This window comes from Perognathus longimembris, chromosome 14, assembly GCF_023159225.1.
Source record: "Perognathus longimembris pacificus isolate PPM17 chromosome 14, ASM2315922v1, whole genome shotgun sequence".
NCBI classification, from domain to species: Eukaryota; Metazoa; Chordata; class Mammalia; order Rodentia; family Heteromyidae; genus Perognathus; species Perognathus longimembris.
In genome coordinates this window covers 907,532-932,555 of record NC_063174.1, presented here as the reverse complement: position 1 = coordinate 932,555, position 25,024 = coordinate 907,532, and the positions used below count along the sequence as shown (strand labels likewise).

General features: G+C 52.7%; 2 protein-coding genes across 2 annotated transcripts; one reads left to right on the top strand and one right to left on the bottom strand.

The window, feature by feature from the left end:
• C14H14orf93 (chromosome 14 C14orf93 homolog) lies at window positions 1-24,534 on the top strand. Its single transcript, XM_048362802.1, has 8 exons — window positions 1-153; window positions 10,094-10,530; window positions 10,563-10,774; window positions 12,960-13,262; window positions 21,144-21,205; window positions 21,422-21,525; window positions 23,353-23,465; window positions 23,919-24,534. Exons 2-8 carry the CDS (start codon window positions 10,176-10,178, stop codon window positions 24,342-24,344), a joined length of 1,575 nt encoding a protein of 524 aa, XP_048218759.1. The 5' UTR covers window positions 1-153; window positions 10,094-10,175; the 3' UTR covers window positions 24,345-24,534.
• Window positions 874-10,058, bottom strand: LOC125363591 (basic salivary proline-rich protein 2-like). Its single transcript, XM_048362869.1, has 4 exons — window positions 9,704-10,058; window positions 9,432-9,590; window positions 2,034-2,492; window positions 874-1,136 (listed from the first exon to the last, which is right to left on the bottom strand). Exons 1-4 carry the CDS (start codon window positions 10,056-10,058, stop codon window positions 874-876), a joined length of 1,236 nt encoding a protein of 411 aa, XP_048218826.1.
• Window positions 24,535-25,024: the final 490 nt, after the last annotated feature.

Sequence of the window (25,024 nt, the reverse complement as noted above, 5' to 3'; positions counted from 1 at the left end):
CCCCGGCGCCCCCGGCGCGCCGCGTGTGCTCGCGGGCGGGGCGTCGCGCAGCCAATCGGCGCGGGCGCCCGGGGCGGGGCGGGGCCTGCCGCGCGGCGGCGCCAGGCCTCCTCCGTGCACACACACGAATACAAAGAGCCACACGACCTTCGGGTATCCTTTTTCCATTTCCCCCTCGCTCCGGGGTGTGTGTGTAAACATTTCTCTCTCGACTAGAGCCGTGTGGCAGGGCTGGGTGAGGAAACCTGCTGCGGGGGTCCGCGCGCGGCCCCCCGCGTCTTCTCCTCTCTCTCCTCCTCTTCCTTCTTCCCGGCCGAGGGGTCGAGTACACCCCGAAGTGGAGACGCAAGATGGCCGTGTGCCACCGTTTCCAGTCCAATGCATAGAGGTCCCCCCCCTTCACTGTCACACCCCAAGAACCGGTAAACCTACGGCCGAGGGACTTAGGGCTTCCTAGGTGTGGGGAGACAGCCTTCTTTAGCGCTGGGCGGAGGGGATCGTGTCCGTTTCCCCCGTGGGCCACGGCGGAGGAGGCAGGTGGAAGGCTCCTTCGTGAAGGCGCGTGGCGTGCCTTTGACACACCCTCCTCAGAGTCCCACACCGAGCGGCCGGGCCGGGGCAGACGGGGGGCCATGAGGTTGGAAAGGTGGGGGTGCTCTAGCTGGAACACGAACTTCTCCGGGGAGAGCCCGGCTGGTGGTGTGTCTGGAGCCCCCCATTTCACGAGGACGAGTCCGTGTGCGCGCGTGTGGTTCCTAGACCGGTTTATTGGAGTGTATTCTTTGTGTCTGCGTACCGTATGTGTATATGTGCCGCACCAGGTTGTACTTTCAGGAGTTCTCGTTTGGTTTTACGTGTGCAAAAAAGGAGACCCTAGGATGTGTTTCTGTTGTGTTCCCAGAGGCGATCGAAAGAGGGTTCCACGAAACCGAGTCGCCCTTGGCGCCCTCCCCCCGCCTGGCGTCCCGGGCGCTTCCACTCGGGCTCCCGTGTGCGGCTCTTCCGGGCGGGCCGGGGTCGGGAGCCGGCGATCCCCGGGGCTCCGAGGCGCCCGCGGCGGCCCGGCGGCCCCGCGTCCGTTCGGCCCGCGTGCGGGGCTGGGGTGGCGCGTTCGTCCAGGAGGGGGGCTCGCTTGGCTTTTGGACAAGATGGTCGTGTATCGATTGGGAGTTGTTTGGAAACCTCCACAGCTGGTGGGGCGGGGGGGCGCGGGGGGCGGACGGGACCCAGTCGAGTACAACTTAGAAGAACCGTGCCTGGTGGGGGCGAGGCCGCCGGGGGGGGGGCGGGAGCTCGAGGCGGGGGGGGGGGTGCGAGTCGGTCCGGAGAGGGAAAGCTGATTCGCCCCTTCGGGGGAGTTGCCGAGGGAAAAGGCCATCGGCGTCCCGGCGTCCCCGCCCCCCCGCCCCGGGCCGGGGCTGTCCTGGCCTCCGGCGCCGGTCTCGGGGTCTCCGGCGTCGGGCCGAGGGTGCCCGCGCTCCGCAGAGTGTACTCACGGATGGCGAGGAGGGCGCACGGGCTGCCCGTCTAGGGGCGGGGGGGGGGGTCTGTGCGGTCTGTGCGGCGGGCCCTGGCGCGCACGCGGCCGGCCGCCCGGCCCGGGACTGGCCGCGCGGCGCGGAACGGGGCTCTCCGCGGCCCCCGGGGCGGCGCGCGCCCCACGCCCTCACTCTCGGTAGACAGACGAGAGGGGGGTCGCCCGCGGGCTGGGCCGCCGCGTCCAGGCGGAGCGCCGGGGCCCGGGCCCGTTCGTGTACACACAGCTGTGTGAGCAGCCAAGAACAAAAGCGAGCCGGCAGGAAAACAAGCTAAACATGGCGTCGACGGCCTGGCCAAAGCCTTGCCGTCGTGTCCTTCCCCGAGCAGGCCCCCTTCCTGGCTCTTTGAGTGACTAGGCGGCGCGGCCAATGGCGTTCCGAGGCCTGCGCCTCGCGGCCAATGGCGTCCCGAGGCCGGCGCCCCGCCGCCAATCACCGCGAGCCTGAAGGCCCAGCGGGGCGGGGCCTCCCCGCGTGCGCGCGCCAGCCCGGTACACGGCCGGCGCCGCGGCCTCCGGGCGGCTGCGGGTGGCGCGCGCGGCCTCCGAGCCGGCCGCCGGGGCGGCGCGGGCACACGCGGCGGGCTGTCCGCCAGGCCGCCGAGGGGAGACGGACGCGTGGGCTCGCCAGGCGGGCGCTCGCGGCCCCTTAGCCGCCCCGGCGAGGCTGGCGGCCGCTCCTGCTGACCTGGGCCCCGGGCTCGCCGGCGGGGGCCGTGAGACTCGGGGTGCGGAGGGCCCGGCGCCCGGGGAATCGGGGTGTGGACGCCCCCCTGCGGCCTTCGGGGCCCTCTTTGCACCGGGTCACGGGGTGTTCTCTTCTCCCGCACCGCGGACCCCCCGTCCGGGTGTGGGAATGAAGGACGGTGGCGTCCGGTCGCGCCGGCGCGGCTGGTGAGGCCTCGCAGCCGGGGATCCCCAGCCCCCCGGGAGGCCGAGGTCTGCGGGTCCTCGTCTGCAGCCAGCCAGCACGGAGCCCGGAGGGCTGGCCTCGAGTGGAGAGGCCACGGGTGGGTGCCCAGGCCCCGAATTCAAGCCCCGGGGTCTGCACACGCGTGCACACGCACACGAGCTTGAGAGGATCTCCCAACAAGTGAGCCATGTTGCAGCTTGAAGTGGAAGAACAGGACCGACGCCAGTAGGAACCTTCAGTGTTCATTTTCCTTTTTGTCTCTTAAAATGAGAATTATGATATGAGTTGCCATGCTTTTCCACAGTCACAGTGAAGAAAAGTCCATTTCTAGCCTAACCCTGAACCAGTCAAAGACCCATTATAAGAACATAGATCATCTGAGGGATACCGTATCATACCCATCTATCAAGCCGTGAGAAAACTTTTATTTTTTTCGTAGTTTGGAGGTGAATTCAGTCATGCAGAAAATTCAAACCCAAAATGGGGAAAAAGCAAGCCAGACAGCTGCCAAGAATATGATATATTTAGTCCTAACAAAAATACATGTGACTCGGGAGGAAGGGATAGTTAAGATTATGGACGGCCTCACCCTGAACTGTCTGTCTAAGAGGAGATGAGTTTTCTATTTTTTTTTAATCTAAATATGAAAAAGTATCAAGATTATTGATATTGAGAAGGACGTTTTCCAGGCTCATTTCACATGGGCTAAAATTAAACCAGTAGTGAATTCTGTGCAAGCCCCAGTTTGGCATCTTGTTATTTTGTTGGCAACTCATATAATTGTAGATCTTCACACCCATTTCTAAAAGTTCTAGAGTCTGTAAAAGTCATGCACATTATTACATGACAGTCAAGTTTAGCTTTTTCTATATTTTTTTCCTCCAAAAAAACTGAACTCTTGGTTTTATTGTTCTGACTGTTTAATTTTGTTTGCAAGTATTGGGATTTGAGCTCAGAACTTCATACTTGTTTTGCTTTCACCTCCAACCTGGCTTTTGGCTCGTTAATTGGAGATGGAGTCTCACTTTCCTGCTAGGGACTAGCTTTCAACCTTGATCCTCTGATCTCATAGCTACCATTATCGGTGTGAGTCACCAGTGCACAATTGATTTTGGGGGGTTGTTTTTGTTTTCTGAGACAGCCTTGCTAGGTTGTCTAGGCTGGCCTGGAACTAAAGCTCCTGCTTCAGATTATGAGTAATCCCGCCACCTCCTCTAATCTAAATCTTAGTTTCGGGTAAACAGTTGGGTTAAGAATAGCTTTAGTAGAGGAGAAGGTGTTTAGCCTGCATGGGACCCTGGCACTACAGAAAGAAGATAAGTTATATATTTTGTGAATAAAAAAATAAGTAACATCTGAGCTAGAAGTGGTGGCTCGTGCCTGTAATCCCAGTTACTCTGACTGGAGGCAGGGAGGTTTTAAGTTTGAGGTTAGCCCAAGGCAAAATTAGGTAGATCCTGTCTCAAAAACAAAATATAGGACCGAGAGGTCTGGGAGTGTAGCTGAAAGTGTGTACTGGCCTAGCATGCCTGGCGCCCTGGGCGCAATCCCTAGTCACCAAATTAAAAAAAAAATGTGGGCTGGGAATGTGGCCTAGTGGTAGAGTGCTTACCTAGCATGCATGAAGCCCTGGGTTTGATTCCTCGGCACCACATGCCACTTGAGCCACAGCGCCGCTTCTGGCCATTTTCTGTATATGTGGTGCTGGGGAATTGAACCCAGGGCCTCATGTATACGAGGCAAGCACTCTTGCCACTAGGCCATATCCCCAGCCTAAATTTTCTATTTTATTTTATTTTTTATTTATTTATTTATTTTTTGGCCAGTCCTGGGCCTTGGACTCCGGGCCTGAGCACTGTCCCTGGCTTCTTCCCGCTCAAGGCTAGCACTCCGCCACTTGAGCCACAGCGCCGCTTCTGGCCGTTTTCTGTATATGTGGTGCTGGGGAATCGAACCTAGGGCCTCGTGTATCCGAGGCAGGCACTCTTGCCACTAGGCTATATCCCCAGCCCTAAATTTTCTATTTTAAAATGGCTTTCCTGCATTTGTCACACAGCTGATTCCAACTACTTTCTCTACTTTGGGTATTGAACCCTTAATTTCTTCCCTGTTGCTGACCATTCTTTTCTCAAGTTTCTTTGTGTGTGTGTGTATGTGTGTGTATGTATGCACGTGTTATCACTGAGGCTTGAACCAAAGACTTAAGTGTCCATGAGCTTTTTCATTCAAGGCTGGTGCTCTACCCCTTGAGCCACAGTTCCACCTCTGGCTTTTTGGTGGGTAATTGGAGATAGAGTCTCATAGACTTTCCTGACAAAGCTGGCTTCAAACCGTGATCCTCATATCTCAGCCTCCTGAGTAGCTAGGATTCTAGGCATGAGCTAATGAGCTACCTGCACCCACCAAGTTTCTCTCTCTCTCTCTCTCTCTCTCTCTCTCTCTTGTGGGGGTTGAACTCACAGTCTGGGAGCTGTCCCTGAGCAGTTTTGCTCAAGGCTAGTACTCTACCACTTTGAGCCACAGTGCCACTTCTGGTTTTCTGGTGGTTAATTGGAGATAAGAATCTCAGGGATTTTCCTGCCCAGGCTGGCTTTGAACCCAAATCCTCAGATCTCAGCCCCCTGAGTAGTTAGGATCACAGGGATGAGCCACTGGCATCCAGCTGCAAGTTTCTCATTAATTAATTAATTAATTAATATATATATACATATATATATATATTTTTTTTTTTTACAGTCCTGGGGCTCAAACTCAGGGCCTGGGCATTGTTGCTGAGCTTCTTTTGCTCATGGATAGCACTCTAGGGCTGGCAACTGGCTTAGTGGTAGAGTGCTTGCCTAGCATGCCTGAAGCCTTTGGTTCCATTCCTCAGTACCGCATACACAGAAAAAGTCAGAAGTGGTGCTGTGGCCCAAGTGATAGAGTGCTAGCCCCCCCCCCCCCCAAAATAAAGGCTAGCACTTGAGCTTCCAGCTTTTTCTGTTTCTGTAGTACTGAGGGTTCATGAATGCTAGGCAAACACTGTACCACTAAGCCACATTCCCAGCCCCAAGTTTCTCTTAATGAAGCCCACTCCTTGGATAAGCTTGAAGGGCTGCCCTTGGCCTTTGGGTTCAGCTCCTGACACTCTTGGAGGGAGCGTCTCCACACAGTCATCTTCAACACTAAGTCTCCTGCTAATGACCCCAGATCTCCATTGTAGCTCTGACCTTCTCTTGTGCTTTGTTTCTCAGACCTACTCAGTTGTTTTCAGAAATGTACATCACACTTTAATATGTAACATATTGCTGCATTTCTCAACTGCCTTATCTTTGTCTCATTGTGGCCCTCAATCAATACCTTTAATCCCATATTTAATTATTTACTTACTTTTGTTGGTCAGGGGATTGAACTCTGGGCCCAGGCACTCTCCCTGAGCTCCTTTTTGCTCTAGGCTAATGCTCTACCACTTTCAGCCACAGCCCCACTTCATTTTTGAGTGGTTAATTTAGAGTCTCATAGGGATTTTTCTGCCAGGCTGGCTTCAAACTGCAATCCTCAAATCTCAGCTAGGATTACATGTGTAAGCCTCCAGTGCCCAGCTTAACCCCACATTTATTTATTTATTTTTCTTTGTTTTTTGTTCCTGGCTTTGTTTTGCTCAAGGCTAGCACTCTACCTCTTGAGCCTGCTTTTTCTGTTTATGTGGCGCAGAGGAATTGAACTCAGGGCTTCAAGCATGCAAGGCAAGCACTCTACCCCTAAGCTATATTCTTGGCCCCCAGAGCTTGGCTTCTTTTTCTTCTGCTTTTTTTTTTTTTTGGCCAGTCCTGGGCCTTGGACTCAGGACCTGAGCACTGTCCCTGGCTTCTTTTCGCTCAAGGCTAGCACTCTGCCACTTGAACCACAGCACCCCTTCTGGCATTTTGTATATATGTGGTGCTGGGGAATCCAGCCCAGGGCTTCATGTATGCAAGGCAAGCACTCTACCACTAGGCCATATTTTCAGCCCCGAGAGCTTGGCTTTTTCAGGAAATCTTTCTCAGTCACAGGGTGCCAGTGGTTCAGGCCTGTAATTCTAGCTTCTCATGAGGCTGAGATCTGAGGATCATGGTTCAAAGCCAGCCCAGGCATGAAAATCCATGAGATTTACCTCCAGTAGAAAAATGGGAGTGGAGCTGTGGCTCATGTGGTAGAGCGCCACCATCCTTGAGTGCAAAAACTCAGGGACAGCACCAGGCCCAGTGTTCAGAACACCCAAAAAACAACAAACCCCACAAAGAACAAACAGCAATAACTTCCTTTCCTCAGCAGTCTTGTAAGTTTTAGACTAAATTCTTTGCATGTTAGTTGTTTTTTTAACAACAACAACAAAAAACCCCACTCAAATCTCAAATAAATAAGGGCAGTGTAGGCCCTTATTTAGGAAGGGAAAAAAATACATTACATCCATAATTCATCTGCAAATTGACATACACTCGCTTAGCGCTTTCCTTTAACCTTTAGTTTTAATTTGGTTTAACCTTTAGCATCACGTTTAGCTATGCCTTCCAGTAACTGTAATGACAGCAAAGCTACAAATGGCTTTGAGTTAAGTTCTTGCAAGAAGTGAGTATCTGGCATGGAGAAGTAATTCTCCCATATAAAGGATGGAAAGAGCAAATTAACGACTATTGTTTAATAACCAAATGTAATTAAAATGCATTGTCAGATTTATGTTTTTGGGACCTGAGAGGCATTGATATTGCCTATTTCTAAAATGAGATTGCTGATTCAAAAAAAAAAAAAAGCAAAAGACTCAAACCTCAATTTGTATAAAATTCTCCTAACCTCCTCTTTTATTTTTTTAGTTATGATGTTATAATTTACTGAGTAAGATAGAAATTTATCTTTCAGGGAGTTTGTAAACACACTTAAGGTTTTGTCACAGCTTCAGGCAGAACAATCCTCTTTTTATTTATTTATTTGTATTTTTATATTTTCGTTGGTCGTGGGACTTGAACTTGGCCCTGGACGCTGTTCCTGAGCTCTTCAGCTCAAGGCTAGCGTTCCCACAGAGCCACTTCCAGTTTTGGAAGTGGTAACTTCCAGTTATCTCCAGTTTTTTCAGAGATAAGAGTCTCCGGACTTTTCTGCCCAGGCTGGCGTTGAGCTGCAATCTCAGATCTCAACTCCTGAGTAACTAGGATTACAGGAATGAGCCACCGGCGCCCAGCTAAGAATTCTTTTTTTTTTTTTTTTTTTTTTTTTTTGCCAGTCCGGGGCTTGGACTCAGGGCCTGAGCACCGTCCCTGGCTTCTTTTTGCTCAAGGCTAGCACTCTACCACTTGAGCCACAGCGCTGCTTCTGGTCTTTTCTATATATGTGGTGCTGGGGAATCAAACCCAGGGCTTCATGTATATGAGATGAGCACTCTACCACTAGGCCGTATTCCCAGCCCAAATTCTTTTTTCTATAATCAAGTATCATTTAGAAAATGACAGTAATTATTGAGTGTCTGTGAGTGTTCTCAGTGGTACAAATCAAACCTTCACTATCACTGTCTTTTTTTTTTCCCTCCTGGAATAGTTTAGGTGCTTAACTACAGTAATTGAAAAAGAGAGAGGCAGTTTGGTTTAACACACATATACATACACATGCGTGTGTGTGTGTGTGTGTGTGTGTGTGTGTGTGTGCTAGGACTACATCCATCAGGGAAGTAGAAGGGTTTGAAGTTAGGCCTGGGTATTGTTCCTTAGGTTTTGTGGGGGGGTTGTTTTGTGTGTGTGTGCGCGCGCGTGTGCATGTGTGTGCCCGTCTGCATGTGCCCCAGTCCTGGGGCTGGGAGAAATGGCCTGAGCGCTGTCCCTGAACCTTTTTGCCCAAGGCTAATGCTCTTCCACTTGAGCCACCACTCTGCTTCTGCTTTTTTTGGTTGTTATTTGGAGATAAACATCTCTCAGAGGCTCTCTTGCCCAGGCTGGCTTCAGATCCCCATCCTCAGATCTCAGCCTCCTGAGTAGCTAGGATTACATGTGTGAGCCACCAGTACCGGACTCCCTTAGCTTTTTATCACTCAAAGTTGGTACTTTACCAGTTCCTGCATAGTTTCACTTCCTGCCTGGCTGGCTTTGAACCTCAGTCTTCAGATCTAGCCTTCTGAGTAGCTAGGTCTATAGGTATGAGCCACTGGTGCGGGGGGGGGGGGGGGAGTAGCGGGGGTCATGAGGGTGGAGTATCAGCACAGATATTCCTGTTGGACTTGAGCATATTTCTTTTTTGGTGGTCTTGGTGCTTGAACTCAGCGTCTGAGCACTGTCCCTGAGCTTCTCTGTGCTCAAAGCTAGCACTCTACCACTTGAGCCACAGTGTCACTTCCAGCCTTTTCTGTGTATGTGGTACTGAGGAATCAAACCCAGGGCTTCCTGTATGCTAGGCAAGCACTGTACGGCTAGACCACCTTCCCAGCCCCTAGTTCTTCTCTTAAGAAATCAGAGGAATGGAGATCAGTCCCTGACGTGATTCCCATGGGCTACAGGCCTGTGGCTTCAAGGGAGCTGGAGATCCACAGGTAGAGAACAGCCCGCCCCACTCCAGCCCAGTTCTGTGACCCAGCCTTTCAGTTCCTTTCCCTGTCCCCACCCCCAGAGCACTCATGATGTCCTAAAAGGGGGGGGGGGGCAGTGGGGCCCTAGTGCACATTGTGGTCCTGATTGAGGAGTCCTACTCTGAATGCACCTTATGAAAATTATAGACAGGCAGGCAGGGTCATGATCAATTGTGTCACCCGAACATGCAAATAGCAAGGCCTGGATTCTAATGTCTTCCTCTGGGCTCGAGAAAGCCACCGCCTGTCTGCCTGGTTCCTTTGTGGAGTGCGGGCTGGGCGGGTGGTCCCGTGTGTTTGCCCGTGCGGTTGCCTGGGTTGTCACCCAGGGGACATGTTCTGAACTCCTCAGAGGCGATGCCACGGCAGTGAAAGGCCGGTGCTAGGTGGGGTGGGGGAGGAGGAGGGGTGCAGACCTTCGTCCTCCTCCCGATCTGATCTGGTGGGAGGCAGTGCCCTGGGGTCCAGGGGGTGCAGACCTTCGTCCTCCTCCCGATCTGATCTGGTGGGAGGCAGTGCCCTGGGGTCCGGGGGGTGCAGACCTTCGTCCTCCTCCCGATCTGATGGGATCTGATCTGGTGGGAGGCAGTGCCCTGGGGTCCGGGGGGTGCAGACCTTCGTCCTCCTCCTGATCTGATGGGATCTGATCTGGTGGGAGGCAGTGCCCTGGGGTCCGGGGGGTGCAGACCTTCATCCTCCTCACGATCTGATCTGGTGGGAGGCAGTGCCCTGGGGTCCGGGGGGTGCAGACCTTCGTCCTCCTCCCGATCTGATCTGGTGGGAGGCAGTGCCCTGGGGTCCGGGGGGTGCAGACCTTCATCCTCCTCACGATCTGATCTGGTGGGAGGCAGTGCCCTGGGGTCCGGGGGGTGCAGACCTTCGTCCTCCTCCCGATCTGATGGGATCTGATCTGGTGGGAGGCAGTGCCCTGGGGTCCTGGGGCAGGCCCCGGGGTGCCGTGCTCCCCCGGACGGAGGGGAGGCAGTGCCCTGGGCCTGGGGCAGGCCCCGGGGTGCCGTTCCCCCGGACGGAGGGGAGGCCATCCTTGGACCGTGTTCTCCTTCACTGGCTCTCCCAGCCCACCCCCCAGGAACCCCAGCTCGCCTGCCCGCCCGGCCAGAGACCCAGCGGTGAAGCCCCCGGCCCGGGCCGCGGCAGCCATGTCCTTCAGCGCCACCATCCTCTTCTCCCCTCCCGGGGGCAGCGAGAGCCGCTGCTGCTGCTGCGCGTGCAAGAGCGAGGCCGGCGGGGGCGGCTCGGGGCCCCGGGCCGGGAGCCCCCAGGCCGGCACCCCCATCACGGTGACGGGCCACGGCCTGGCGGTGCAGGGCACCGAGCAGCTCCTGCACGCCATCTACCAGCGCGTGGACAAGGCCGTGGGCCTGGCCGAGGCCGCGCTGGGCCTGGCCCGCGCCAACCACGAGCTGCTGGGCCGGCTGCAGGAGGAGCTGGGCGGGCGGCGGCGCGGGGCCGAGGCCCCGGAGGCCGCCGAGGGCCGGGCGGGCCGGGCGGGCCGCGCGCCCAGCCCGCCGCCCCCGCCCGCCGAGGCCCCGCGCCCCCCGCGCCCCCCGCGCCCCCCGCGCCCGTCAAGGAGAGCCCCGGGGAGGAGGAGTGCGACAGCCTGGGCAGCGGGGTGCAGGTGGTGATCGAGGAGCTGCGGCAGCTCGGGGCCGCCCAGGCCGGGGCGCCCGGGGGCTTCCCGGCCCCGCCGAGGGAGGCCCGGCCCCCCGCCGCCCCGGGGCCCCCGCTGCCCCATCCCGTGAGTACGCCGGCCGCCCGCCCGCCCCGTCCGTCCCCCCGGCCCCTCCCCGGCGCCCCCCGAGGCCCGGCGTCCCAGGGAGGCGCCTCTCCACGCCCCCGGCAGGGAGCGGGGCACGGGGCTCGGCTCGCGTGGTGGAGGGCCGGGCCTCGGGGACACCGCCCCGCAGGGGCGCGAGGCCGGCCCGGCCTCCCCGCAGCCCTCGCCTTTCGTGGGGATGGGAAGTCAGACAGGTGGCCCAGCCCGTCCGCTCCGGCGGGAGGCCGCTCCCCCAGGGCGTGAGGGGGTGGGGTGGCCTCCCTCCCTCCCTGTAGCTCCCCACGGCATCTTCTCCCCGCAGCTGTCGCTGCCCCTCCCGGGGAGAACGCCTGCCGGCACAGACGGCTCATTCATATTTTATCATGGGCCTCTGCTTGCCAAGAGCCTGCTCAGTAGGAGAGAGGGCCGCGTGGCGGGGAGCAGAAGGTGAACCCGTGCGAAGGGAAGACCCGCCATGTAAATGACTAGGAGAGGAGGGGCAGGAAGCAGGGGGAAGAGGAAATAAAATTGGAAGAAGGAGAGCCACGCAGGAGACATCACAACTTCTCAGCAGAGAAGGACATAGAGATTTGTGCTGCTTTAGTTCCTTTACTGCTCGAGGGCCCCGTGAGCAGGGAAATCCTGGCAGAGTAGAGCAGGAACTGCAGAATGTCACACATGAAATGCGAAAAAGAGATGGAGCAACTAGAGAGATCCTACAGAAGGGAACCTAACAGCTGTGTCACCGCTCGAGAGCCAGCGGGAGCTCTGTCGCGTCTCCCCTTCTCTTCATCTGCCCCCTCTCTTCTTCCTCCCCTTCCAACAGGCTTTAAAGACCAGAACACACAGGGTGGAGGAGAAACTCCCAGCCCATCTGCTAGATCTGAGGAGCAAGTGGAAAATTCTTTCCCATAGATGCCACCTTACGGCAGCAACTGGCTGGTCATTGCCCTCTCCCAGACACAGCTGTGCGAGGCAGCGGTCCCCACAGCTCACCTATGCATGGTCAGGACGCTCAGTGGCAGGAGAGTCCCCGGCCGGGCAAGGCCCTGAGCTGTGGGTTCTTCCAGTCAGGGAGGCTTCCAAACCGACAAGATGGAATTAGATTTCACAGTGCAGAATAGCTGCTCACGGGTCTATAAATCTCAGCCTCACCCCCGCTTTGTTCTGGGTGTGTGGTTCCTCCCCACCCCCCTTTCACTGTTTTGTTTTCTTGGCTGCAGAGATCCTCCCTCCTTCCCTCCCTCTCTGCTTCCCTCCATCCTTCCTCTCCTTGCCCTGTGTGTCCTTGAATGAGGGCAGAGGCAGCCAGCTGGATGGCTGGGTCGGCCACGATCAGGGGGAGGCCGCAGACTGGCCCCGCACAGGGGAGGAGGGAGGCCGAGCCATCCTCTCTAGGCTTTGACTCTTCCTACTTTGCTCTCATTTCTCTCTCTCTCTCTCCATATATATATATATATATATTTTTTTTTTTTTTTTTGGCCGTACTGGGGTTTGAACTCAGGGCCGTGGCTTACTAGGCAAGTACTGTATCCCTGAACTACACGCCCTTCCTTACTGTTGCAATTTAATTTAATTTTCTTGCTCCTATTCTTGAGTGGTTTCCTTTTCTTGTTTTTTTTTTTTTTTTTTGGCCAGTCCTGGGCCTTGGACTCAGGGCCTGAGCACTGTCCCTGGCTTCTTCTTGCTCAAGGCTAGCACTCTGCCACTTGAGCCACAGCGCCACTTCTGTCCGTTTTCTGTATATGTGGCGCTGGGGAATCGAACCCAGGGCCTCATGTATACGAGGCAAGCGCTCTTGCCACTAGGCCATATCCCCAGCCCCGGTTTCCTTTTCTTGACAACACTTCCTCTCTAATCCCTCATGGACAAAACACTTACCTGGCTAGGTTTCTTATACTTAGAGCAAACTATAAATGACTCACAAAAAGAACATAAAACACATACCTTGCTTGTGTAGACAGCCCTGTGGCAACAACCCCACACCACTGGCCCCGTGCACACAAGAAGTAGTTGGCCCCTGCTTCTCTAGGAGACTCAGAGTAACAAGCCCTGACCACGGAAGACCGCTGCGTGCCCTCTTCTCCACGCAGGCCTCCATTCTTGGCCTAAGAATGATGGTTGCACAGATCTGCCTGGCTAATAGACTTCTGTGTTACATTCCTAGCTGGTAGAGGAATACGTGGCCTCCGAGGGTGCGATACAGCGAGTTCTGGTCCCTGCCTATGCCAAGCAGCTCTCACCAGCCACACAGCTGGCTATCCAGCGGGCATCCTCAGAGCCAGGGCCAGAAAACGGCAGCACGCTCCCCGCGCCGCGCACCGAGGACCTGCTGAGCGCCGTCCTGGAGGAGCCGGGCCCCGGCAGCACCGGGGAGCTGCGGCCCGCGCCCGGCTTCACCGCTTCTCCGTGCAGGATCAGAGGCAGCGGCCAGAAGAACTCCAGGCGCAAGCGGGATCTGGTACTTTCAGTAAGTGAGCTCCATCTCCACCTTTTCTTGTTTTCTTTTTCCTTTCCTGTCTGGAAAGATAAGTGAAGAGTGAAGGGGGTGAGTTGATTAGAAGCCTAGAGTATAGGACTACAGTGTCGCCCTAGGTATAAGCCGTGCCTCTGTATCAGATCAGCTTTTAGGTTCTTCTAGGTAGAACGTTATCTTCCCCCTCCCTCTCCCTCTCCTCCCATCCCCTTCCCTCCCCCTCCTCCTTCCTCTCCCTCTCCCTCTCTCTAACTTATGGCCTGGAGCTTGAACTCAGGACCTGGGCACTGTCCCCCCTTTATTGCTCAAGACTGCCACTCTGCCACTTAAACCACAGCTGCACTTCTGGCTTTGTGGTAGTTAATTGGAGTAAGTCTTTCAGATTTGTCTGCCCCGGCTGGCTTCAAACCACAATCCTCAGCTCTCAGTCTCCTGAGTAGTTCGGGTTACGGGCATGAGCCATCAGCCCCTGCCCAAATTATTGTCTCTCTCTCTCTCTTTTTTTTTTTGGCCAGTCCTGGGCCTTGGACTCAGGGCCTGAGCACTGTCCCTGGCTTCCTTTTGCTCAAGGCCAGCACTCTGCCACTTGAGCCACAGCGCCACTTCTGGCCGTTTTCTATATATGTGGTGCTGGGGAATCGAACCCAGGGCTACATGTATACGAGGCAAGCACTCTTGCCACTAGGCCATATCCCTAGCCCCCAATTATTGTCTCTTAAAAGAGAAGAACGGCATGACATCTCCCAGTATTTCCATAACCCGAATAGAGGTTTGGAGAATCTAGTCATTGCAAGAGCTCTTGGCAGCCAGGGAAGAGACAACTTGAACTTGGACTTCCAAGGTCTTGCAAAAACCGGAGCTCTAGAACACCCTGCTGAGCTGGGACTCCCCTCTTCCCTCCCAGCCTGGCAGCCCGTCCTGTCTTAGAGATCTTGTAGGACAGTAATTCCAACCTGGAGTAATTTTGCCCCAGAGGACGCAAAACGTTTTCTAATTGTTCCATTCTTTGGTGGGTAGGTGGGTGGAGGATGGGGAGAATGCCAGTGCAGCCAGGTCTTCTGCTGAGCCGCCTCCAGGGAACATGCTAGCCCCACCGTTCCCTGCTCAGTCTTGCTGAGGGCAGGAGCCTGGGGTGTGGCTCAGGTGCTACAGTGTTTGCCTATATCTGGTAGTACAGAAACAAATCATAGACTGGGAACGTGGCTTAGTGGTAGATGCTCACCTCGCATACATGAAGCCTTGGGTTCAGTTCCTCAGCACCACATATAGATAGAAAAGACCAGAAATGGTGCTGTGGCTCAAGTAGCAGAGTGCTGGCCTTGAGCAAAAAGCAGCCAGGGACAGTGCTCAGGCCCTGAGTTCAAGCCCTAGACTGGCCAAAAAAAAAAAAAATATATATATATATATATCATATGCAAAAGTAGAGAAACTTTCTTCAGGAGTGGTCACAGTCTTTTAAGTCAGTTCTATTTCCAAAAGCTTCTTTTTTCTTTTAAGATTTTTAAATATTTTATTTCTTTATTTTTATATTTTCAAATAGTTGTACAAGGGGGTTACAGTTTATTATGTCCATTTGTGTGTCCAGTGCATCTTTTAAAAGTTATATTTTATTCTCTTTAACTAGCTGTACAAAGGATTCAACAAATTTATGAGTACAATGCCTCTTGACCAGTGTCACCCCCAAAGCTTCTTTCTATTCATCATGCAATGCCCCTATTGATTAAGACATTTCCACTCTCTGCATATTGGCCGATGGGAAGTGACAGCTATCTAGGCCTCCCTGTAGAAGGGACCACAGAAAGCAAACACCATGCCCTCGCTTATGGGTGGAGGTAGGGGCTCCCTTTTTGTCTGGGCTCCTCTCAAACCATGATAATCGTGATCCCCACCTCCCAAGTAGCTGGGCTTTTAGGCATGAGCCGTGGTGTCCAACCCCACGGGGCAGCAACAACTACACAGTCCCCGTCGGGGATGGAAGCCAGGCCACCTAACTACAACTGAAATCCTGTCGGACTCTCTGATCCGTTTCTTCTTGTGACATGCTTAGTAAAAGTTAAGGCCTTCTTTATTTATATTGTTTCCATTTTCCTTTTCATTTTTCAGAGAGGTCCTGTTAGTTTGTTTGTTGAAATAGGATCTCACCATGTAGCCCACACTGGCTAGAACTCTCTGTCCTTCTGCCTCAGCCTCCTGAGTGCTGGCACTGCAGGTTTATACCACGAGATCAAGCACAGACATCCTATTCTTGCTGACCCTTTCTTTTGATTTGTTTTGGTTGTGGTGGTTTGGGGATTTTTTTTTTGGGGGGGGGGGGTGGCTCTAGGGTTTGAACTCAGGGCCTCCTGCTTAGTCAGCTTGCTTTCTTGGCTGCTGCCCGCCCCCTTGAGGCCTGCTTTTCTCCAGCTGTTTTGGAGATAGAGGCTCATGAAGGCAGCCGTGCTGGCTGCTCAGGCTGCCTTCAAACCATGAGCTTGAGAAGCTAGGGTTACAGTTGTAAGTCAAGGTACCAGGCTCACTTGATTCAGCTTTTCACTGAAAATTCTTGTTCCCTCAGGAAGGCAGCATTCACAATCAGTACAGACTTGTTTCCAACCCTCATTGTGAGTTTGGGTTACATTTAGGGGCCTCTCAAGTAAGCAGAACAAGGGATGAGCTTAGCTTCTCTCATGCATGAGAGCTGCTCCTATGGCTAGTAACGTACCTGAAGGGATGCTCCAAAGCCTGAGTGTCTGAATCGCAAATAAATGTAATCATTATAATCCATATAAAATCAACTTTTCCTGAGTTGAGTGCCAGGGTCTCATGCCTGTAACCGTAGCTACTGAGGAGGCTGAGATCTGAGGATCATAGTTCAAAGCCAGCCTGGGCAATAAAATCCAGGAGACTCTTGTCTCCAATTAGCCATCAGTGAATAAAATTATAGCTCAAGTGGTAGAGTGCCAGGCCTGAGCTTTTAAAAAGGTTCAGGAACATTGCCCAGACCCTGGGGTTAAGACCAGCACCTGCACTCCTACCCCACCAAAAAATGAAACTCAGGAGAGGTATGGGTTGACCCGGCTTCTTTCTCTCCTTCGGAGACCTTGGTGGACCAGAGAGTGTATTTGTTCATCAAGCTTGCCGTTATTGCGCTTGACAGGGCCAGTGTCGAGCTCTGCCGCCCACCACAGAATGCCTGAAATAGTCTTCTGCAGCTGGGCACGGTGGCATGCAACTATAATCCCAGTGGTTGAGAGACTCGGGATCATAAGTTCCAGGACAGCCTAGGCTACCTAGCAAGAGCTTGGCTCAAAACAAAACAAAACTGATGATCATATAGTAACAGGTTTATAGCACATATATATAGCACATCGTTTACAGTATTAATTTATTTTCATGTGTTGGTCCTGGGGCTTGAACTCGGGGCCTGTGCAACTCTCCTGAACTTTTTTGCTCAAGGCTAGCATTCTACCACTTGAGTTACAGCTCCACTCCTGGCTGTTTGGTGGTTAATTGGAGATAAGAGTTTCACAGACTTTCCTGCCCAGGCTGGCTTCAAACCAAGAGCCTCAGACCTCAGCTTCCTGAGCAGCTAGATTATAGGCACCAGCCACCAGTACACAGCTATTTATTTATTTTCAGATAAGATCATGTTATGTTACGTAGAAAAGTCTCAAACTCAACATTCTTGTCTTCACCTCCTAAGTGCTAGGATTATAGGTGTGTACCACCATGCCAGGCTGAGTCTTTCTCTCTCTGTCTCTCTCTTCCTTTCTTTCCTTCCTCCTTTCTTTTCTTTCTTGTTGAAGCTAGAGCTTGAATTCAGAACTTAAGTATTATGCCTTAGCTTTTTGCTTACACTACTACTTGAGACATAGCTCCACTTGTGGCTTTTTACTGATTAATTGGAAGTAAGAGTCTCACATACTTTTCTTCTTGGACTGGCTTTTGAGTCACAAATCTCAGATCTTAGCCTCCTGAATACCTAAGATTACAGGCATGAGCTACTGGCTCAGCTGCTTCTTCTTCTCTTCAAATAATTGTACAATGTACATTTGAAGCAGCAAATGTAAGCATGTCATAAGGACCATTACCCATTTCCTAGAAGCAGTCTTAGTATAGCTAGTAGCACGTTAGGGGGCCCAGAATATATTCTAGCTGCTTCTCACCCCCACCACACACATTAAAAAAAGAAATATTAGCTATGACTTGCCATTTACAGCAAGTTCTGTGACAGAGAAACAAACTGAAGGACACTGGGAAGAAGCAACAGGGCAAATCCAGGAAGCGAGTCATTCTGCAGGCCAGTGGCCTTCAACAAGTCAGTTCAATTTTTTTTCATTTATTTATTTTTGTCGGTCCTGGGGCTTGAACTCTGGGCCTGGGCGTGCACAAGGCTAGCACTCTACCACTTGAGCCACAGTACCACTTCCGGTTTTCTGGTAGTTAGTTGGAGATAAGGGTCTCGCGGACGTTCCTGCCGGGGCTGGCTTTGAACTGCGATCCTCAAATCTCAGCCTCCTGAGCAGCTAGGATGACAGGCGCGAGGCAGCGGCACTTGGCTCAGTACAGTTTCTTAAAAAGTCAAAACTGAAGTCAGGGGGCTGGGGATATAGCCTAGTGGCAAGAGTGCCTGCCTCGGATACACGAGGCCCTAGGTTCGATTCCCCAGCACCACATATACAGAAAACGGCCAGAAGCGGCGCTGTGGCTCAAGTGGCAGAGTGCTAGCCTTGAGCGGGAAGAAGCCAGGGACAGTGCTCAGGCCCTGAGTCCAAGGCCCAGGACTGGCCAAAAATAAAAAATAAAAAATAAAAAAAAATAAAAAAAAAAACTGAAGTCAGGTGTGGGATGGTGACCTTCACACCTGTAATCCTAACTTCTTGGCCCTAAGAATGGAGGACTGCAGTTCAAGGCTAGCTCTGGCAGGAAAATTCCTGAGACTTTTTCTCAGCTCGCAGCAGTGTGCAGAGGCGTCTACCCGTTATCCCAAGCTGAGATCGGGACAGTGGCAGGTCCAGGCCAGCCCAGCAGCGAAGTCCATGAGGCTCCCCTCTGCACAGAAAGCAAGTTGGAGCTCGAGCCTGTAATCCCATTAGGACCTTTGAGATCTGAGGATAGAGTGTGTGTCTGAAACGCTGTGAAGCCTAGAGTAGCAGATTGGGGTTCAGACATAAAGAAGTAGGTTGGAGCTCAGACAAGGCTCAGTCACCCTGGCAGGCAAGACTCTGTCTTAAGAATAACTAGCAAAGGGCTGGGGATATGGCCTAGTGGCAAGAGAGCTTGCCTTGTATACATGAGGCCCTCTGTACATCACCTTGTCAATACAATTTAATTTAAAAAAGAAAAGAATAACTACCAAAAAAAAAAACCAGGACTGGAGTCAGTTCAAGTGGTAGAGCACCAGTCTAACCAAGCACAGGCCCTAAGTTCAACCGCCAGTACTGATTAAAAAAAAGGCTAACTTAGGCTCCTAGGCGCTGTGTGTGGGGGCACACCTGTGATTCCAGCACAAAGGAGGCTCAGGTGGGAATGACAAGCTCAAGGCCAGTCTGGACTGCCTAGGGAGACTGTGTCTTAAAAACAAGAAACAGACTGTTCCTGTGCGAGACTGTGGGTTGGCAGTGCAAGGAAAGTGGGAGATCTTTACTGTTCCAACCCAAGAGGCGTCTCTCTAGCCTTCTGGGCTCCTGTGGGTTCTTGATGGAGACCCTGTGCACCAAAAGGCCCAAACCCCACCCCTCACTCCCCGAGAGGCTGGCCAGTCCAGCAAGCCCTTGGAGAGCATGTTTATTCTCAGTTCACTCAGGAGGTAGGTGAGCCAGAGCCTTTACAGTCTTAACTCCTATTGTTGAGATCATTTTCCCTTGTCACTTTAAGACTGGTTTGATTTTTATCACCTGCTCTCTTCCAAGCCACTTGAGTTGGAAGACACACAACTCTTTTTTTCCTTCTTTCTTTGGAAACTCTCCTAAAATTTTCCTGCAGCATTCACACATTCCTCTGTGATGCCTTACATTTGGATTTCTGAGAGGTAAAATAACTATAAAGTTGAGCATGGTAGCACACACCTGTAATCCCAGTACTTGGGTATCTGAGGCAGAAGGATCATGAGTTCGAGGCCAACTTAAGCTGTGTAGTGAGACCTAATCTAAATACATACATACATACATTCATACATCACTATGAATATAGAACAGTGTCACCGTGTGTGTGTGTGTGTGTGTGTGTATATGCCAGTACCAGGGCTTGACCTCAGGACCCTGAGCTCTCTCTTGGCTTTTTCACTTAAGACTCTCACTTGACCACTTGAGCTACTGCCCCACTCCCGGTTTTTTTGCTGATTAATTGGAGATAAGAGTCCCATGGAGATTTCTGCCTGGGCTGGCTTTAAACCAGGATCCTCAGATCTCAGCCTCTTGAGTAGCTAGGATTACGGGCGTGAGCCACCAGTGCCTGACTTGACACACATTTTTAAAAAGCAGGGGGGTGGGGTGGGGGGCTGGGAATATGGCCTAGTGGCAAGAGTGCTTGTGTCGTATACATGAGGCCCTGGGTTCGATTCCTCAGTACCACATATACAGAAAATGGCCAGAAGTGGTGCTGTGGCTCAAGTGGCAGAGTGCTAGCCTTGAGCAAAAGGAAGCCAGGGACAGTGCTCAGGCCCTGAGTTCACGGCCCAGGACTGGCCAAAAAAAAAAACAAAACAAAACAAACAACCAAAAAACAAAACAAACAAATAAAAAGTGGGGGTGGGAGTAGGGTGACTGGTGGGGTGAAGTCTCCAAGCAGGAGTAAAACCAAGGCTCTGGGCTGACCACCTCCCAGGTCTACCTCGCTGTCCCCTTACCCTGACCTACAAGGTCCTTCTCCCATTTTAGGGTTTGAAGTTAAGCAAATTCAAAACATCTTGTCATTGTATGTATCCTTGTACGCTGCTTTGAAAACACAACAGTGGGATTTCTGTGTCCTTGCTCTATGTTTTTTTTTCCTTTTCTGTGCTCTATGTTGTTTTTTTTTTTTTACTTTTTATTGTCAAACTGTTGTACAGAGAGGTTACAGTTTCATACGTTAGGCATTGGATACATTTCTACTGTTTGTTACCTGCTCTATGTTTTTTAATGTTAATATTAAAATAAAGAATTTGCCAAAAACAAAGGCAATGTGGGAAGGGAAAGAGGGGCCCTCGTGGCTCATACTGTAATCCTAGCAACTCAGGAAGCTGAAAATCAGAGGATCGAGGTTCAAAGTTCAATGCCTAGGCAGAAAGGACCACAGGATTCTGCCTCCAAGATAACACACAACAGAGCTGGAGATGTGGCTCCGGGGGTAGAGCGCGTGCCGAGCAAGCAAGGTCCAAGCAAGCACAGGCCCTGAGTTCAAACTCTGGTCCTGGGCAAGAAAAAAGAAAAGGGGGTAAGGGAAGGCTTGGTTAGAAATACAACTGTGGGCCAGGTACCAGCGGCTCAAGCCTGTACTCATAGCTAATCAGGAGGCTGAGATCTGATCATGGTTCAGAGCCAGCCCGGGCAGGAAAGGCTGTGAGACTGATCTTCGATTAACTACCAAAAAACCCCCACAAGCGTGGATGTGGCTCAAGTGGGAGGGTGCTGTTCTTGAGCAAAAAAAGTCTAGTGACAGCACCCAGGACCGTAGTTCATGCCCCAGGACTGGCGCATGCACACACACACACACACACACACACACACACACACACAACCTGGATTGGCTGGCTGGTTAAGCAGAGGTCTATACAAAAGTGGTACCAAGGCTGTGGAAAGAACTCAGACCGGAGTCCCACAAGGACAATGCCTTTTAATCATCGGCGCCAGAGGAGGGGTGTCGTTCTATCCACTCCTGGCTTGATTCTGTTTTTGTTTTTGTTTTTTCCCCTCCTAGAAATTGGTCCACAATGTGCATAACCATATCACCAATGACAAGAGATTCAATGGGTCTGAAAGGTATGGTGTCTTGAGGGAAGAAGATGGCAGGGCACCTTGCTGAGGAGAGGGAAGCAGGGGAATCGCCGCACCGCGGGAGGCCTCCGCCTCCCCCTCCCTTTGCCCCTGGCATCCGTGTTAGGCCCAGGAAGGTGGCACCTGGTTGATGAGTGCTGGGTGGCTCTACTCGGTGTCTCCTCACAAGCCGCCTGCCTCATCCGCACTCTCCTCCGGCAGCATCAAGTCCTCCTGGAACATCTCCGTCGTGAAGTTCCTCCTGGAAAAGCTCAAGCAGGAGCTGGTCACCAGTCCCCACAACTACACGGATAAGGAGCTCAAAGGTGAGGAAAACTGTCCTCGTCCCCTCCCCTCCCGCACCGAGGTCAGGGGAGGAGGCACTGAAGATAGTGCATTTTAAAACTCTTCTGAAGCTGGCGCTGGGGGCTCCTGCCTATAATCCTAGCGTGTCAGGAGACTCAGAGCTGAGGACCACAGTTTGAAGACAGCCCGGGCAGGACAGTCCACGAGACTCTTAGCTCTAGCTAACCAGCAGAAACCCAGATGCAGAAGTATGGCTCAAGTGGTAGGGCACAAACGTTGCGTGAAGTAAGCCAAGCAAGAGTCTGAGGCCCCAAGTGCAAGGCCAAGTACTAGCCCGCCCCCCCCCAAAAAAAAGATAAAAAACAAAGTAAAACAAAACAAAACTTGTTCTTTTTTTTTTTTTTTTGCCAGTCCTGGGCCTTGGACTCAGGGCCTGAGCACTGTCCCTGGCTTCTTTTTGCTCAAGGCTAGCACTCTGCCACTTGAGCCACAGCGCCACTTCTGGCCATTTTCTGTATATGTGGTGCTGAGGAATTGAACCCAGGGCCTCATGTATAGGAGGTAAGCACTCTTGCCACTAGGCCATATCCCCAGCCCAAAACTTGTTCTTTTTTAGGGGACTGTTATTCTCACCTATGGTTTATTTATAGGATTACTTCAGATTACCTTTTATTGCCAGGCACTAGTGGCTCACGCCTGTAATCCTAGCTACTCAGGAGGCTGAGATCTGAGGATCAAGGTTCAAAGACAGCCTGGGCAAGAAAGTTTGTGAGACCCTTATGTCCAATTAACCACCAGAAAACTGGAAGTGGTGCTGTGGCTCAAGTGGTAGAGCACTAGCTTTGAGCTGAAGAGCTCAGGTACAGAGCCCAGGGCCTGAGTTCAAGGTCCATGACTGACCAAAAAAAAAAAAATTAATTGCCTTTTATTTCCTTTCTGAGTTGTAAAGGCAAATGGGAGAAGGAAAGGGCCAGGATACCCTCATACATTATGTTTATGCAGGGTCTATATCTGAGATCAGAAAGTAGGCCTTCAGTCCCTAAATATTATGTCCCGAGTTTTCTGCTTTCCTTGCTCTTTTATGTTGCTTTCCACCACTGATAGAATATTACGAAAGCTTCTATTAAAAAAGTGCTTGAAGGCTGGGAAGGTGGCTTAGTGGTAGAGTGCTTGCCTAGCATGCATGAGGCCCTGGGTTCGATTCCTCAGCACCACATAATCAGAAAAAGCCAGAAGTGGCGCTGTGGCTCAAAGTGGTAAAGTCCTAGCCTCGAGCAAAAGAGCTCAGGGGCAGCACCTAGGTCCTCAGTTCAAGCCCCACAATTGACAAAAAGAAAAAGTGCTTGAAGCTGGGCAAGGTGGCTCATGCCTGTAATCCTAGCTACTCAAGAGGCTGAGATCTGGAAGATACATGTTTCAAAGCTCGTTCAGATAGATACAAATCCATGAGATACAAATCCATCAACCTGCAAAAAGCAAGGGCGGAGGCATGGCTCAAGTGGTAGAGCACTAGCTGAATGAGCACAGGCCCTGAATTCAAACTCCAATACCAGTAAAGGAAAAAAAGAAGCAGTGATTGATATCTCCTAACAGAGCAGTAATAAGGTGGAGTTAGCGCTGGGCGGCAGTTGTTTTCCGTGGGAGGTCCGCGGGAGGAGACGGTGTGGGAGACGGTGCTCATCCGGACCCGACTGCGGAGGCCCATCCTACGCTGCTGTGCATGCCAGACGCGCCACTGCCTTCGTAGTGAGTGACGGTGACGCCGGCCTTCCGCCCAACCCTGTGAGGGCAGAAGAGCAAAGGGCGCGCCCACGGGCTCTGTGGCTCACTCCCCGTCCCCTCCCCAGGAGCCTGCGTGGCCTACTTCCTCACCAAGAGGCGGGAGTACCGCAACTCGCTGAACCCCTTCAAAGGCCTGAAGGAGAAAGAAGAGAAGAAACTCCGAAGCCGCCGGTACCGGGTAGGGGTCTAGGCCTCCTTTCAAGATGCGAAAGCCAGCTGGTCAAGCGTGGCTCGTTCTTGTGATTCTAGCTGCTCAGCAGGCTACCCAGGGCAGGAGAGTCTCCCATTAAACACACACACACACGCACACACACGCACGCAAGTGTGGCTCAAGTGGTAGAGCGCCAGCCTTGGGCAATAAAGCTAAAGGACAGCGCCCAGGCCCTGAGTTCAAGTCCTCGGACAAGCGCCCCCCCCCAAAAAAAAATGCCAAGCCCTGAATCTTAACCAGCCATCGCGGGGAAGGCGAGAGGTCATGGCGTCTGAGGCTGGGCAGGCGGAGGTGGAGGGAAACCAGTTTTGAGCTTAAGGGCTGGGTCTGACACGGCCTGCTTCCCCACGTACGCCCACTCCCCAAATCCCCAGTCTGTGCTTCTCTTCCTGATCTCTGTTTTGGGGGGTCCTACCGTAGCTGTTTGCCAACCGATCCAGTATCATGCGGCACTTTGGGCCTGAGGACCAGCACCTGTGGAAGGACGTGACAGAAGAGCTGATGTCCGACGAGGAGGACAGTCTCAACGAGCCAGGCGTGTGGGTGGCCCGCCCTCCTCGGTTCCGGGCCCAGCGCCTCACACAGCTCTGCTACCACCTGGACGCCAACTCGAAGCATGGCACCAAAGCCAACCGTGTGTACGGACCTCCTTCAGACAGACTGCCTTCTGCTGAGGCCCAGCTCCTTCCCCCAGAACTGTATAACCCTAACTTCCAGGAGGAGGAGGAGGAGGAGGAGGGAAGCCATGACAATGGACCCATCTCCCCATCTTTTGACCAACCCCATAAAACCTGCTGTCCTGACTTGAACTCATTCATTGAAATCAAAGTGGAAAGGGATGAGTGAGTTCTTTGACCAAGGAAAACTGGCTTCTGCCACTCCCCACATCCCAGAAAAGGGGGCAGTGGGGTTTCTCTGGAGATGTCTTCTGCAGACTGAACAAGCAGATCTGCCTTTTTTTTTTTTTTTGCCAGTCCTGGGCCTTGGACTCAGGGCCTGAGCACTGTCCCTGGCTTCTCTTTGCTCAAGGCTAGCACTCTACTTGAGCCACAGCGCCACCTCTGGTCTTTTTTCTATGTATGTGGTGCTGGGGAATCGAACCCAGGGCTTCATGTATATGAAGCAGGTACTCTACCACCAGGCCACATTCCCAGCCCCTCTGCCTCTCTTCATAACACAGTCTCTGCTTGACGTGGAAGCTGGAAGCTCTGATACCAGAACTCATGGAGAAGGGGAGACTCCCCTACTGTGAATGGCAAGCTAGAAAAATGCTGATTCCTGAGCAGAGCCTGGGATAAGGTTGCGTCAAAGAAACATGAGGCCTTTTTGACACACGGTCCTGTCTCTGAGTTTTCTTTTGCCCCCCCCCCTCCCCCATCTCTCCCAAAGCTCAAGGGAAGCAGCCCTTGTGGTATATTTTGCTTCCCCTTCACTGCTGGTCTGGCTCCGCAGCGGCAGCAAAACAGGATCTGTTCAGCACAATACCGCCACCTGGCGGCAGTTTCAATCATGAGCTAAGCAAGGGA